The 16,519-nt window shown below is 37.5% G+C and overlaps 1 protein-coding gene across 8 annotated transcripts in view; it reads right to left on the reverse strand.

The window, feature by feature from the left end:
* The window catches only part of TRPM3 (transient receptor potential cation channel subfamily M member 3), a 722,593-nt gene that overhangs the window by 210,337 nt on the left and 495,737 nt on the right, over positions 1–16,519 (reverse strand). For all 8 annotated transcript variants that reach the window (XM_056804169.1, XM_056804172.1, XM_056804170.1 and 5 more), the window contains exon 8: positions 11,461–11,584. In XM_056804169.1, coding sequence (XP_056660147.1) covers positions 11,461–11,584 — 124 coding nt within the window. The remainder of the gene's footprint in view (positions 1–11,460; positions 11,585–16,519) is intronic.

Consider the following 16,519-nt stretch of genomic DNA (forward strand, 5'->3'; position numbering starts at 1 on the left):
AATATTGGTGTCTTGTAAGAAATGATAAATATGATGCAAGCATAAGAAGAGTAATATAAATTGATGCAAAGTGAAGAAAGCAGAAAACAATACACATAAAGCAAAGAAACAATTTGTGCCATGACTATGACAAAATGGAAAATAAGATAAAAAATGCAATTGAAACCAAATACTTTGAAATTAGGCTACCCAAACTTGGCCCTAAAGAAGAGATATAAGAATGCAAATCCCTCTCTTTTGTTCAAAACTAGGAAACTATGGAGGGCAGCTAGGTGGAACAGTGGAGGGAGCTCTGGACTTAGAATGAGGAAGGCTCAGCTTTATAAGTTCAAATCTGGCCTCAGACACTAGTTGTGTTACCCTGGGCAAGTCATTTAATCATGTCTTCCTCAATTTCCTCAACTGTAAAATGAGCTGGAGATGAAAATGGCAAACCACTTCCAGTATCATTGCCAAGGAAACTCCAAAATAGGGTAATGAAGAATGAGATGTGACTGAAACTACAAAAACAACCACAGAACAAGAGAGGTATAGAACCTTGTCTATAATCTCTGTCTTGGTTGAAGTTTTGCTTAATTCTCCTGGATTGATTTATCTCCCTTCCTCCTCAGTTATTCTTTGTTATAAGGCACGTATCCCCAAAAGGAGAAAGGGTAATATATTGGGAAATATATGAGATATAAATAAAATAATAATAATAAATATAAAAATAAAAACCTGTTTCTTCCTAACTTTCCCTGAATTCTAGATGGAGTTAAATTGCTTCTGGTGCTAGTAAAATACTTCGAGATTTTGGACCATTTTGACATCAAAATCTTCTTCTTGGTTGCCAGCAGTTTCTTTCAATCATACACAACTGATATATGTAGTCCCTTTATGCTGTTAGAATTAATCAAAAGGGGCAAAATTAATTGGCTATTCCATTTGTTCTATTTTATTTCTATTTATTATTTAGTTTTTTATTTTATTTCTATTTTTATATATTCATTCATTCACCAGTGATTTCACCACTCCTTATGTGCTAGGAAATTCCATGCCAGCTCCCTCTGGATCTTTTGCTTTTTTTTTTCTCTTCATATGGTAGAAATGAGGGGAGAACCTTATTGATTAATTGATGGATCTCTGACTTCAAAGCTGACTCTTTATTCATCACACTTCAATGCCTCTTGATACAGCAAAAAGAGCATAAATCTTTGGGTACATGTTGCCTCCCCTGAGAGAATGCAAGCAAAGTCTGCTCCATTTTTATCTTTGTGTTCCCAGTATCTAGCATGATGCCATGCATAGGCAGACAAAGCCACCAAGAAAAAACTGATTTGTCAAGAACGAATTTGTGGTGTGAAGCCCTAGCTGCATGTATACCATGTTCCTCTTACTCTGGGCTATAGTGGTGCTCTGCCCATGCTCCCACCTCTCATTTCACCAGAAATTAAAGACAAATAAAAATAATACAAGTCTTTAATTCTTAAAATATGAAAAATGCAACAATAATAGCTAAATGTGTTTTATGGTTACAAAATATTTAAAGGCTACCCTGAGATGGAATAGCCCCTGACTTCTAGAAGCTTACATTCTATCAGGGGAGACACCATACCAAAAGATATATATTGTTTGTTCTGTATCAAGAGCCATTGAAGTGAATACTTTTTGACATTTATGAAGTTCTCTGAGGTTTCCGAGTACTTCAAGTAATGCAATTCCATTTTAACCTTAAAACCGTAGTACTATGAGATATGAACTATGGGCAAGATTCTGCTTCTTTGATAGATGAAGGAACCAGAGGGGTCAGGTGAGAGCTTCTTTTCAAATGCATTGCTTTTTCTAGTCTTAAAAACCTTCTAGATTACCTTTCTAGTCTTTAACTATTTCTAGCAACTGTCAGCCCCCAATTTATTACATTCCTAAATTTTATCTTTTCTTTATATTTGTGTTGTTCCAAATTAATATTTCAGTAGACATACAATTACACATGATAACTCTGTAGCTACTGGAATAATGATAATTGTTAACATTAATGCAGTCCTTTAGGGATTTGCAAACAAAGTTCTTTATCCCCATTTTACAGATCAAGAAACTGAGGTTGAGAGAGATTAAATGACTTGTCCAGGGTTTAGTATGAATTCACTGTCTGTGACAAGCTTCAAACTCAGGTCTTCCTTTCCCTAGATCCAGTTCTCTATGTGTTCAGTCATGCTGTACCCCCAAAGTTCAAATGTTTTCCTATGATAGACATTTATTACATCTCTTTCTGAAGGTAAACATTATTTCCCTGTAATTCCCTTGAGACTCTCACTATTCTGTCTCAACAAGTTGTTTATGTTTCATTCTTGTGAGTTGCTCAGCTCTGACGGGGATACTGGGGGAAACTTTCTATTCTGTCTCATCCCTATGCATCCTGAATTGATGGACTGGATAATAATACTTAATACTTTATGTGTTACATCTGCTTCTTGCCTGTAGAATCATCATCTATGAATGAGAAACAGCTACAGTCGCTGAGCTAATAGAAGGGGGGAAGCACTCTACTGTTGTAAAAGCAGTAAAACACATTCCAAAGTCATTTGAGAAGGATTCAGAGATTAATTTTTTGTATTAATCTTTATGATAGGAATTCTGAGGGTTTGAGGTCCATTCCACTTCTGCCTTTTTCGTCAGGCCACAGTACTTCTGAAGACTGACGACAGAGTACATGGCATCAAGGCCACTCATCATATGGGGATCACACTTTGGAAATTGCATGAGGATTTAAAATAATAATGAAAAAAGTACTCATGTGTGAAGGCTCTCAAAGCACTTTGCCAGTAGGCAGAGGAGGAAAACTACACAGTGGGTAGGAAGAAGATATATAACTCTTTCTGCATTACAAATATCAGGCAGTTTTAAAACCAGCTTTGATTTTAAGATAAGCAGTGAAGAAACATACCTCTGTAACTTTCAGTTACCACAGATTGACATCTTACGTATCTAGGAAATGGAAGCCAATTCTGGTCATTCGATAAGTGGATTAGTGACAGAGTAAGACTTGTAATTCCCTGACCTTGGAAGCAGGAGTTTATGGGTTTGGAGCTGGTAGGTATCTCAGGGGATAGAGAATCAAGCTTGCAGATGGGAGGTTCTGGATTAAAATATAACTTTAGATATTACCTAGCTGCGTGATCCTGGAAAAGTCATTTACCTGAAATTGCCTACCTCTTACTGCTCTTCTGCCTTGGAACTGATACTTGGTATTGATTCTAAGATGAAAAGTAAGATTTAAAAAAAGGTATATGAGTTCAAATTCTTCAAACACTTGTTAGATGTAGGATCTTGTACAAGTCACCTAACTCTGTTTATCTCAGTTTCCTTATCTATATAATGAGCTGAAGAAGGAAATAACAAACCAATCCATTATCTTTGGTAAGAAAACCCAAAATGACATTAAGAAGAGATAGAGATGACTAAAATCAATGCAGAACAACAAATACGGGGCATTATCAAGGAAATGTAGACATGTGGAAAGAGTAGCCCATGTGCTCTGTTGGTAGCTATGTACTGTAAAAGGATACAAGGAAAGCCTCAACCATGTTGCATGGACCCTTTTGAGAGAATTTATGGGAAGATGGGATAAATCACCAAATGGGCAGGCCTAGATAGGTTATGATCTGATTTTTAAATGTCACAGTGGATAGAGAGCCTGACCTGGAGTCAGGAAGACCTGAGTTCAAATCTAGCATCTGACACTCACTAGATGTGTGACCATGGGCAAGACACTTAACCTTTATTTGTCTGAGTTTCGTCATCTATAAAATGTGGATAACAATACTACATACCTCCCAAGGCTATTGTGAGGAACAGATGAGATAACTGTAAAACACTTAGAACAGTGCCTGAATTAGAGTAAGCACTAATTAAATATCAGTCATGATGATGATGATTAAAAAACCATATTGACATCCCAGATCTATAAATATGATGCAAGTTGGGGTGGTAGTCTTTTCTGGGGTATCCCTATCACTTTAGTTCATTCTCCCAAGTCTTGATGTTTTGCTTTTCACAGCAGGGAAGATAAAGTAAGCTTTAACAGAGCAGAAAAGCTCTCCTTAAGGCTGCATATAGCAAATGGGGAGCAGCAATCTCATGATCCTAGGAAAGAGTATATCACACAAGTACATTAAGGAGTTTTAAAAGCACATTTTCTATTTTTCTGTTTGTACATCAACTGGCACCGTTTTCTTTCCTCTGGACTTTTCAGGAAATTAGCAAGCGAGTTTTAGAGATCATTAAAAGAAGGGATGCCCAAGCTACCGTGGTATAACAGAGAGTGAGAGTCAATAAAGGAGATGCTAATATAGGATGGAAAAACAATCATGGGATACTAAGGGAAACTTTGGAGACCAAAGAACCCCTGATAGTAACACTTTGTTCTAGGGAGAGATTTGCAATTTCTCCCCAAGGAGTTCTACTCATGTTCTCATTTGCTTTTCATGACAACTCATTGAGGAAGGGTAAAGAAGGCATTATTTAATTCATTTTACAGAGGCAAAAGGGGTTAAGTGATTGGCCCAGTTTGTAAAAATTTGGCCCATTTTGGGTCAGATTGAGATCTTGTGATACTCTTTTCCTTTTTTTATTTGGTTTCTTTTGATTTTTGTATCTATGGTGATCAGTATAGTTTCTTGCTCATAGTAGGGAAACCACGTACATAAAAAATGCGAATAACCTCCATGATGATGATGTACTGATGATGTACCGATACCATGCAAGCTAATAAAGCTGACATTCATTTAGAGCTTCAGAGTTTGCAAAGCGTTTTTATAGGCATGATTTCACTTGAGCCTTACAAGAACTATATAAGGGATATACTCTCAAGTATTGCTATCCCCATTTTTTAACATGAGTAAACAGGCTTAGAGATTAAGTGGCTTTCCCATAGTTATATAGCTAATAAGTACCAGAGGCAAGCTTTGATGGTTCCAAGTTTAGCTCTCTTTCCATTATGACATGCTGCCTCTACTTGATACTGAGTTAAATACTCTGGCATAGGAAAGCCCGGTGGTCATCTTTTAGCTAACTTTGACAACTGTGAGATCATTTGAAAAAAACTCTTCTATCCACTGGTTTTCTGCAAGAAAATCCTCCATTAATTCTATGATCATCCTAGTTTCTAGGAATTTCCAGATTTTCCATATGCACTGGGATATGAAGATAAGAATCATTTAAAATGTACATGAAAATTGGATTTCCTTAGAAAAGAATTATGATTTGATTAAATTTCCTGCAGTAAATAATCAGTCATTTAAAACAACTTTTCCAGGAGACATTTCCAAGCCAGAATCTAAATGGAAATAGTCATAAGCCATTTCCTTAGAAATGCAACCACATTTGGCCTTATAGCCCCTAACTGGGGCTACTCAATTTTAATTTCAAACAGGCTTTTGAGTACATTTGCAGGGGCACTGATAAATTTATATTTCTTGTTAGAATTATCGCCAGTTATTAGTCCTGGCATAGAAAAATCATTAGCATTCAGCAAGAAGAAAATCGATGCTGCTGGTGTGAGGTACGACATTACAAGCTCATGATTTTACTGGTCTTTTCAGCCAGAGGAATATGGAAGATGAAAGATGGTCAATCATGGAATTACAGAGGAATTCCCCGGGCAGTATTAGAGGGAATGAAGACTTGGAGCAACCTGCCTATAGCAGTAGCCATCATGACACTGAATCTCAAGCCCAGAAGGAGTTTTGTGCAGGAACTTCATGGACTGCTTGCCTGTTTCCCACAAGCAGCTCAGACTGTTATTGCTTTCTTTCCTCTCTTCTCCCCCAACTTTTCATCCCTAAGTGGAAAGCTGTTTGAAGTCTTTCGTTAGACCAGTGTAAAGGAAATGATAAAGTATGCTATTTGGAGTGGGGAAGACTTGGGTTCAAATTTTGCCTATGATTGTTAACTGCTGTGTGACCATGAAGGAATCATTTTAACCCCTCCCTCTGAGACTTAGTTTCCTTATCCATACAATAGTGCCAAATACTTATGCTATGTGCTTCATAGAGCTGTTGTGAGGCCCAAAGGAAATATTGTATAAAAGCACTATCTGGACAAATCTTATTTAGCCCCTATTGTTTTTGTGCTTCCTAAGGAGGGATTCATGCATGGCAGAAGTAACTTTCATACACATGTGAGGTATCTTGATATTTTTTGCACTTTTTTTTAATCTTTCTGAATCAAAGTCCAATGTGAATGGAACAAATAATTCAATTCATTATTTTTCTTCCACCAGAATGGTTTTGTCTGAAACTATTGGACAGTAAGCTCCATGAACACCTAAGTGGTGTAGCTTCCCCAACACCTTTCACAATTACTCTGAACACAATAGGTGTTTAATCAGTGTTTATTGAACTATCCAGAATCCTTGGATTTGATTCTGGCCTGGGAGATATGGCCTTAGAATCCCACTGAGGGAGGAAGAAGGCCACTATTAGTAATCTCAGGAACTCTGAACTGGGCTTAGAGTCATACTCAACTCCCTAGGACAGAAGAGATTAGCTTTGATTTGCTCCTTCTTCCATTTATTGGCCAGAATGAGCACTATTAGTTACAGTTTGGTTGAAGTCAAATTGAACCCTGTACTCTTGAGGTAACCCAGTAGTAGATCTCAGGGTCTACTGAACAGTGGACTGACTTCTTAGAAATGTTTTCATTCCATTTATGGACTCGTGACCTTTTTGGATAGAATAAGATTATAAAGCGATGGTGCGATGTCTAGAAAGGAGAGTATGGCTCATCATTGGTCATATGATGAGGAAAGTGCTGAAAGAAGGCTCCAGTCTTATTTGAGCACCAACTTTCTCCCTTGTTTCAATGCTGTGTTGTATATTAGCTTTGTTCTCCCTGTCACTGAGGACATTTGACACTGGACATAAATGATTCACCACCGGGAAGCAAAATGAAATCCCAAAGCTAAAATCAGGTTAACTGAAGCATGCCTAGTAGGGAAGGACACTTGAATTTATTTTGTTTATTCCAGTTAATATGTCCTGATAACAACTTCAGCAGTTATAATTCTTTAAACACTGAGAAATATTTCATGAAAAAGACTCAACAAGCAACATCACAGCAAATTCAAAGGAAAGTGTAAAGAATCAGCCCTGGATCAGGGAGATTATGAGCTCAAATGGCAAAACACACAGATGTGGCAACACTCACAATAGTGCCAAGCTAGAATGTGCTTGTGCCTGCCAAGAAGTGGGGCCAGGATAGATACTCCCTGCTTCCTGACTACTTCCAGAGGCTTTCCTTCTCTTTCCAGACAGTAAAAACAAAACTCTCATGCTTGTCATAAACAGATGCCCTGGATCATGCCACCTCTTACCTCCTATCTGGACTCCTGGACATACACTCTGCTGTTCATGCCTATCACAAGGTCAGGCCTCCTGATCAATCACAGGACACAACACTACCTTCCAGGACCTTGAGGAACAACTCTGAACCTTCTAATCACCTGTCTTTCCTGGTGGACCTGTCCCCATTCACTTATTGCCTGCCTACACTCATTCCTCAATGGCTAATATACTCTCACCCACTATCACTCTCTCTGTTCCAGTAGCACGAAACCTCCATTTACCAAAGAGTAGATCTCCCTTCTAGCCTCATGTTTTCACTCCCTCATTCCCATCTACTTCATTCCTAAATCCCAGACGCTTCAGACCTCCTCCTTTCTTAAGTGACTGCTCCATAATTAGCAAAGGTCCCCTCATCTTCAGCTTCTCTTTTAGAGCTTCTGTCTTCTAGTGCTCATTGAGACCTGGCTCCCTTCAGAGAACTCTGCATCTCTGGCCAGTCTTACCAATATACTTTTTCTCCACTCATGGATAACTGAGGGATAGCAGATGCTCCTCATTGCTACTTCTAGTCTATCTACCACCATCACTCTCAATTTTTCTTGAAATTCACACCACCCAACTTTGATTACTCAATCCAGATTCTGGTGGCTGCTAACTACTGACTATTATGGAATTCTTTTTCCTTCCTCAATGAGTTTAGACTCTAATTCACAGTCTTCTTTTAGAATCCAACTCCTGTCCTCATACTAGAAGTTTTCAACATACATTTAATATCCTTGGAGACCTTAATTTTTATTACCTCAATTGTCTCAGCTCCCATGACCTATTTTCCCTCTCAACCTCAGCTACACACAAGGAAGATCATCAGCATGATATGTTAATAACCCGCATGTGTTTCATTTCCTTCAAATCCCAATTTCATTTTTTAAGACCATCCCATCATTCTATACTTTTTATGATCTCTGATTCTATTCTTCATCTTTACTGTACAATATATTCATTCTTTTTTATAGTTTCCCAGGCCATTATCTCTGCTTTAGTTCCAGTTTGTTCTCTTTTCAATCTCAACCCTTGAGCGAACCAGTTCAACTCTATACTCTCCTCTACTCAAATCTCTTGCCTCCCTGTCTAAGTTCTTATCACATTTTGTCAAACCCCAACCCTACATTACTTCCATCTCTTTTGCACCAGATTATATGATGCTTAGTAGAGCTAGAGGAAATCATAAAACTGTACTGAATAAGCCAACTACTAATTTATGTTATCTAATCTCAATTTGGCTGTCACTGCAAAGCAATCATTCCAATTCTTCCAAATTGGTTATCTATCCAACTCCCAGTAGTGGCTGTTCCAAACCTTTATTTTTGTTCTTAAACTTCCCATAGAACCACTTCAACTCACTTTTATAGCTAACGACTTCACTTGTAGCTTCACACCCCCCCCCAAAAAAAAAATTGAGGTTGTTCACCAAGACTTGGTTCTTCTCTTTTCTCTATTTTATTTTTCTCTGTCATCATCACTCACTATATATTACCTTACTTCAATCTCCAGTAATGAGGTGGTTCTTCTCTTTCCCAAGATCAACCCTACTACAAGCAACTTTGTTCCCATTCAAGGCCATCTTCTCCAACATATTGGCCTCAATATTATCCCTGTTCTCTCTCTTATCTTTAATCTCTCCATATCTTCTTCTCCTCCTCCTCTGCCTACAAACATACCCCTGTGATTCCCATCATTAAAATCCACCCTCATCTGATCTCACCATCACCTCTGGCTATTGTTCTATATTCCCTCCTCCCCAATTTTTTTGTGACTAAATTATATAAGGAAACCATCTTACACTTGATAACTCTACTTCCTTTCCTCTCATTTTCTCTTAAATGCTCTGCAATTTAGATTTCAGCCTCATCAGTCAATTGAAACTTCCCCCCTCGAAAGCAACAAATAATCTCTTAATTGCAGAATATGATGACATTTTCTCAGGCTATTGACAAGTGTTCATTAATTCCTGTGAGCTGGGGACCATGCAAACTCTGGGGATTAAAAAAAATAAAAGATAGTCTCTGCTCTCAAGGAATTTATCTTGAGCTCTCTATTATAATTGATATGATTACTTTTCCTTCTGAATGATCTTTGTTTTTTCTTTTTCTTTTTTTGGATCAAATTAACCAATGAAACCATTGTATTTTGTTGTTGTTTCTTTCATAAAACCAACTGCTTGTCATATTTATGAGTTCAATGTCTTTCTTACTTTCAACTTTATAAATCTCTCCTTTGATTTTCAAGATTTTAAATTTGCTATTTAAGTGGGGATTTTTAATTCATTCTTTTTCTAGTTTTTTTTAAAAGTTGAACTCCCCAATTCAATTATCTGTTCTTTCTCTATTTTTCTTTGAGTTTTTGTGACATTGTGTTTTTGTGACTCTTGCTGATTTTGAACTCTTCTCGATTCTGAATTCTTCTATTACTTTTAAGGGCAGTACTATACTCTCTAGTTAATCAGGTTCATCATCTCATAGTCACCCTTGACTTTATTTGTTCACCCCACATATTTACTCGGGTGCCAGGTCCTGTAATCTTCCTCTATTGTGTCTCCTCTGTCTCCTCACACACTTCTATCCTATTTCAGGCTTTCATCTTCTCTTGCTTAAGTCATTGCGATGGTCTTCTAATGGACATCTCTGCCTTAAATCTCTCTCCCATATAGTACCAAAGCACTTTTCCTAAAACATAGGTTTGACCATGTCCTCCCCTACATAATAAACTCCAGTGGCTTCCTGTTACCTCCAAGATCAAATAAAAATGACTTTGGCATTTAAAGAGGTTCATAACTTGGACCTTTTCTACTTTTCCAGTCTATGGCCCTCTTTGTAATGTACAGTCCAGTCATACTAACCTGCTATCAGAGGTGTGCTGAAGCCAGCTTCTCCTGGCTAATTGACTATTTAAATTTCAGTGTGAGCACTTATGCCTTCGAAATGGGCAAATACTACCCATTAAGGCTTGATTTATTGTTTTGTGATGGCTTAGACTTAAGAGAGTGAGGGAGAAAGTGTTAATTGTTGTTTAATTGTTTCAGTCATGTCTGACTCTTTATCACTCCATTTGGGGTTTTCTTGGCAAAGATAGTGGAGTGGTTTGCCATTTCCTTCTTCAGCTTATTTTATGTATGAGGAAAATGAGGAATCAGGGTTAAGTGATTTGCTTAGACTTACATAACTGAATGTCTGAGGCCAGATTTGAATACCAGGAAGATGAGTCTTCTTGACTTCAAGCCTGGGACTCTATCTACCATATTATCTAGCTGCCCCTAAAAATGTTAATAATGCAGATTAAACTTAAATGAGTGTTGTGTATTTTGTATGCTTCTGCCTATTATGCTTCTTTTACTGTCTCCATATCTTTGCACTACCTGTCCTCATGTCTGAAAGATTTTCCTTTCTTATTTCTGCCCCCTAAAATCACTGACTTCCTTCAAGACTGATCTTAATCCTTCTGTGGGAGGATTTTCCTGGCCCTTCAGGTGCTTCTCTCTTACTTTACATTGAGCTTCTATCTACTCTGTATGAATAGGTTCTCCCCCATTAGAATGCTTCTTGAAATCAGACAACTTTTGCTTTTTATTTGTATCTTGAGTTTAGCAAAGTATCTGGTATAAAATAACAATATTTATTGATTGATCAAAAGAAATTGCTATATATATATAATGCAGAGTGAAAGAGGAAGCCCCTTTATATATCTGGAATCAGAGACATGAGTAGGAATTCTTTCCCCTGGGGCAAATTCAATAGGAAAATGGATGCTGGTTTGCTTTGTGCAAAGTATAGTTGAGCAGTACGGTCATCTTGAGAGAGGTAGCCTATTTTACAAAAAGGCCAGATCATTTCCTGTGCCCTCAAACCCCTGGAAGGAGGTAGACTATCCTGGAAAGTGGTTCTCATGGGAGAGAAGTCTCAGTTATGAGACTTGAAAGTGGCTTTAGGGCCCAGTGATGGGTCATGGGTTGTCAGTCCATCATGTGGGCTTGTGAAGGGGTATCAGAAGGATAAAGTATACTATGTTGCCAGGTTACTGCCTGGGAGAACACACCAGTTATCCCATCCCCATCAGACTTTGGTCCAGAGTCCTATTCACTTACCAGTTCCTTCTTCTTCATGCACTCCATGAGTATTATGAAGAGATGCTGAGCTTGAGTTCGAGTATAGGTGAATGTTTTCTGGATAGTAACTAGCAACTGGTCCCTCAAAGACTCATTAATGAGGCTGAAAAAAAAAGAAACATTATTATCAAATTCCTAGCCACAAATAAGGAGTTAAAAATTAGCTGCTTTTTCAAAAGCCATAGAAGGGTGAAAATATGGATGTAAAGAAGAACATAGCAGGGTGGGAAAGGCAAACTTGTTGAGTGGAAAACAAAGTGCTGTCTTTGAACCAACAGTTTTTCACCTCTGAGATTTGATTTCAAATCCAGTCTGTCCACAGGTTGACAGAAAAGCTTTTTAGGCTCCCAGCTAGGAGGATTTCTAAATAAAGCAAGCATGGGGATTTTCCATTTGGATTTTGATTTCAGCTGGGATCTTTGCTTGAGTTGAACATGCCAATGTGCCAGCTGGGCTAGGGAAACTTGTTTTTTTTCTGTTATTTTACTTTTTTTAAAGCCACACTGTATAAAGTCTATTAAGAACTATTTGGTGATGGGTTATTATGATAATGTTTCAAGTTGTTTAAATGAAGAACAAAGGTGTTTTCCCTGGCAAAACTATTTATAGAGGGTCCATGAGCTTGTTTTTTTTTAAAATTATAACTGTATTTCAATATAATTAAATTTTTTTGGTAATCTCATGTATTTTATTTTATGTATTAAAAATTATTCTGAGGAGAGGTTTTATCTTCTTCAGAATGTTAAAGGGATCCATGATACCGAAAAGACCAAGAACTCTTCATTTTGAAGGATGTTTGACTTGTCTCCACAGCCCCCAAATGCTTCCTTGTTTCTTCTTCTGTCCCTCTTTCCACAATTTCAACAATACGCCCCTCACCCCTACATTTACCCAGTACCCTTTCTTTAGGTTTTAACAGCTCCCAGGAAAAGGTACAGACAAAATCAATCTACATTATAATGGGAATTTAACACATGTTTAGTTCTACCTGGAACATTTCCATTTTAACCTTATCGCTAATTATGAAATAGGATCATAGGTCTTTTCCCTCTGATGGTGAAGAAGGTGAAAAATGGACCCTTCCAAGACAGAAGGCAAGTGATAAGCCTTGAAGGCCAAAAAGGCTGTGCTGAAAGATGTGCAATGGCACCAAAAGAAGGAAATCTCTCTCTCTCTCTCTCTCTCTCTCTCTCTCTCTCTCTCTCTCTCTCTCTCTCTCTCTCAATATATACATACATATCTATATATAGATATGTATATGCATACATATCTATATATAGATATGTATGTATGTATGTTTGTGTGTATTGCTTTGGAGTGCAGGAATAACTAAATTTGAGCCCTTCCTATGACATACTGATTTTATGACCCTGGGCAAGTCACTGGGCTGTGGTTTCCTCATCATTAAAATAAGGAGTTTAGGAGGCTCAAATAGATGGCCTCTGGGTTTCCTTCCAGCTCAAGATTCATGATCTTATGAGCCTTGTATCAGTTCACAATTATATACAGTTATAATTGTTTTCTTGTTTAATCAGTTTCAGACCTGTCTGACTCTTTGTGACCCCATTTGGGTTTTTTTTGGCAAAGATACTGGGGTGGTTTGCCATTTCCTTCTCCAGCTTGTTTCACGGATGAAGAAACTGAGGCAAACAGGGTTAAATGACTTGATCAGGGTCACAAACTAGAGAGCAGGTCTCTTGATTCCTATCCTGGTGCTCTTTCCTATTATTGCTTGCCATTTGTCTCTGTAAAATAAAAGATTATGAGGTTAAAAACAAAGCTGCCAAAGGGGGTAAAATGGATAGAATGCCAGCATGGAGTTAGGAAGAACTGAGCTCAATCTGATCTCAGACACTAAGTACGTGACCCTGGGCAAGCCACTTAACTCCTCTTTGCCTCAGTTTCCTCAACTGTAAAATGGAGATAATAATAGTACTTGCCCATTATTGTGATGACTAAATGAGATAATATTTATAAAAACTATTTGGCATAGTGCTGGACACTTAGTGGGTGCTATATAAATGCTTATTCCCTTCCTATATTCTCTCCCCTATATTCTTTTCTCTTCCATTTCCCCAGTCACCCACCATTTTCAGAGGGAGACTATAATATCCAGATTATATCAGCTATATGCCACTCTTTGAGGTGAGGATCTTCAAGGGCAAATCAGTGGGCTCCTTCATTATGCCACAAGTGTACCTTTTTCGTATGTAAGGGCATCTGTAGAGATCCAGAGACTACAATGGTCTGCTGAGTGGGCAACTAGGGAGACACTCAATTCAATTCTTGTTTTTGTCAGATCTCTCAGATTTTAAACTCAAAGATGAGCACAGGTCAACAGGAATTATTTTCTATACATTTCCTTCCCTCTTCTTGTATGAAACACCAGCTATGTCGATATCATCAAGGGATAACCTACATGGATATCTTATATCATCTCATATCAATTGAGTTGTCTCTTATGATAGGAACAGTGAAAACTTTTATAGGCTTAAGATTATTCTTTTTGATTCTTTAAAGCTATTTATAAGGCTAGGAAGAACCAGAAAGGGCTATAGAAATCAAATGGTCCAACATCTTTATTTTACAAATGAGGAAACTAAGGACTAATGACCAAGTGACTTGCCTTCAACAAATCTACATACGTATATCTATTTGTATATATATGTATATACACATCTATTTATATCTTGTTATATGAATGGTTATATCTATTTTTGTTACCATTTTAATACATAACATACTATGTGTAATATGACTATAACAAAAATTATTTATTATAAATGTGTAATAAATTCTTATCCAAGCAAAACAAATTCTGTGTCTTTTTTATATATTTGCATTCCTATATACCCATTCACATATATGTATATTACAACTATCTCAAAATAGCATTAAGCTTTTTATGTTGTATTGCATTATAGTTTATTATTATTTTAGCAGAGGATCGGGATGGGAATGGGTCTGTGATTTCATTGATGTGGGTAATATAAAGAATTTGAAGAAGAAAGGATGCCTTCTTACCAGTTTAGTTTGGAAACTTCTCAGAGATTTATAGTCTTAGAGAGTTACTTAGGTGAATTACTTAGGGATCATCAAATAGCCATCATATGTCAGAAACGGGTCTTGAATCCTTCTCTCTCCACTATATCATCCTGCCTCTTGATATTATTTTAATATATCACATTTTTGTTTTATATTTCTCCCACTAGAATGTGAGCTTTTTGATAGGAAGGGTCATTTCACTCCCTGTATTTATATCCCCAGTGTCTGGTACTTTATAACATGCTCATTGATGAATTGGCATTGTGAAAGCTACCATGTAAAAGCCATGTCATATTTTGATAGAAATAGCTAAGGTATTTGTGATTGGGGGGACATCTATTAAAGCATGCCCTCTCTCGGACTCAGAATATTTTTGATTTATGTGCTTCTTTGGGAAAACATTTGTGCCATCCATGTCTGTACATTTGTCAGCAGAAATATGAGTGAAATAGGAGGGCACTGGGCTACATCAATGAATAACAAATGGTAACAGCAGGGTGAAGAGGCCATATGAATGATGGTCCTCCAAAAAGCACTGTGTTTTAAGAGGGTGAGAGCCAACAGATTCCTCCTACCAGTTATGTCCCCTGGTCCTGCGAGTGGGGATTGAAACCAGAGCATTATTATGCAGGCTTTGCATGTCTTTGTTAGTCAGGTCACAGAAAGAAGTCCACATGTCTAAGACTACATCAAATGAGGACAGGACTAATGAGAAGGAGGCAGGAGGTGAAAGAGAAATCACATTTGCTTTGTCTGTCTCACTTGTGTCTTTTTTTAATGAGAATATACAACTGCTGGGTACCTCTAAGTGTATTAGTGACAGGAAGATACTGTTTTTACTCAGAAGAATGGGGAGAAAGTAGAAACTTTTATAAGATCATGGATTTGGAGGTCATGTAGCCTAATCTCTTCATTTTACAGATGAAGAAATTGAGACTGAGAAAGTTTTATATTCTCTTAGACTGAGTGTAAAGGGTTATCTAGAAGAAATCCCTCATTTTACAGATGAGAATATTGAGGCCATCGTTTTTGTGTTTTCATAGATTTGGAAATAGAACAGACCTCGGAAGTCATCTCTTCCATCTCTCTCCTTCTACACCTGAGAAAACTGAAGTGTTGAAAGGTGAGGGGTCTTGTCCAAGGTTACACAGTACCAGGAAATGGAGACAAGATAAAAATCAGAACTCTGACTAAAAATTCACATTAGTGAGGAAGAAATGAGGTGAAAGAGACATTTGAAACAGGTGTATTGCTAACTTTTCTAAGCTGAACATAATTTTTACTGTTTTGACTAAGAATTATTTACAAGGTCAAGTAAAATGAGAAGGGACTATAGAAATTAAATAGTCAGGGGCAACTAGGTAACTCAGTGGATTGAGAGCCAGGACTAGAGATAGGAGCTTCTGGCTTCAAATCTGACCTCAGATACTTTCTAGCTTTGTGACCTTGGGCAAGTCACTTAACATCCATTGCTTAGCCCTTAATACTCTTCTGCTTTGGTGTACAATACAGTACACAGTATTGATTCTAAGATGGAAGGTAAACATTAAAAAAAAACCAAATAATTCAATACCCTCATTCTGAAGATGAGGCAACACTGAACTAATGAGGCCATTGACTTGTATTCTACAAATCAGTCTCCTTCATCACTATGTAGTCAATCAATTACCAAATCTTGCCATTCCTAACTCCATCATTATATGACCCTTTATTTTTACTCAGTTATTTCCTTTTAGCTCAGATTTCCATCACTTCTCATCACATTTATTGTAATGGCCTCTCTGCTCAAGTTCCACCCTCTTCCACTTTGTGTGGATAAAGTGGTAAATACCTAGAACAATGATGGTGAACCTTTTAAAGAAGGAGTGCCCAAAATGCACACTTATGCCAAATATGAGCCACCCCTTGACTCCAGAGAGGGGATGGAGGAAGCACTTCCATTGGGCTTCTGGGTAGAGAGGTGGGTGGAGTGAGGAATATCCTCAGGTGCAGT

This window comes from Monodelphis domestica, chromosome 7 (genome assembly GCF_027887165.1).
Source record: "Monodelphis domestica isolate mMonDom1 chromosome 7, mMonDom1.pri, whole genome shotgun sequence".
NCBI lineage: Eukaryota > Metazoa > Chordata > Mammalia > Didelphimorphia > Didelphidae > Monodelphis > Monodelphis domestica.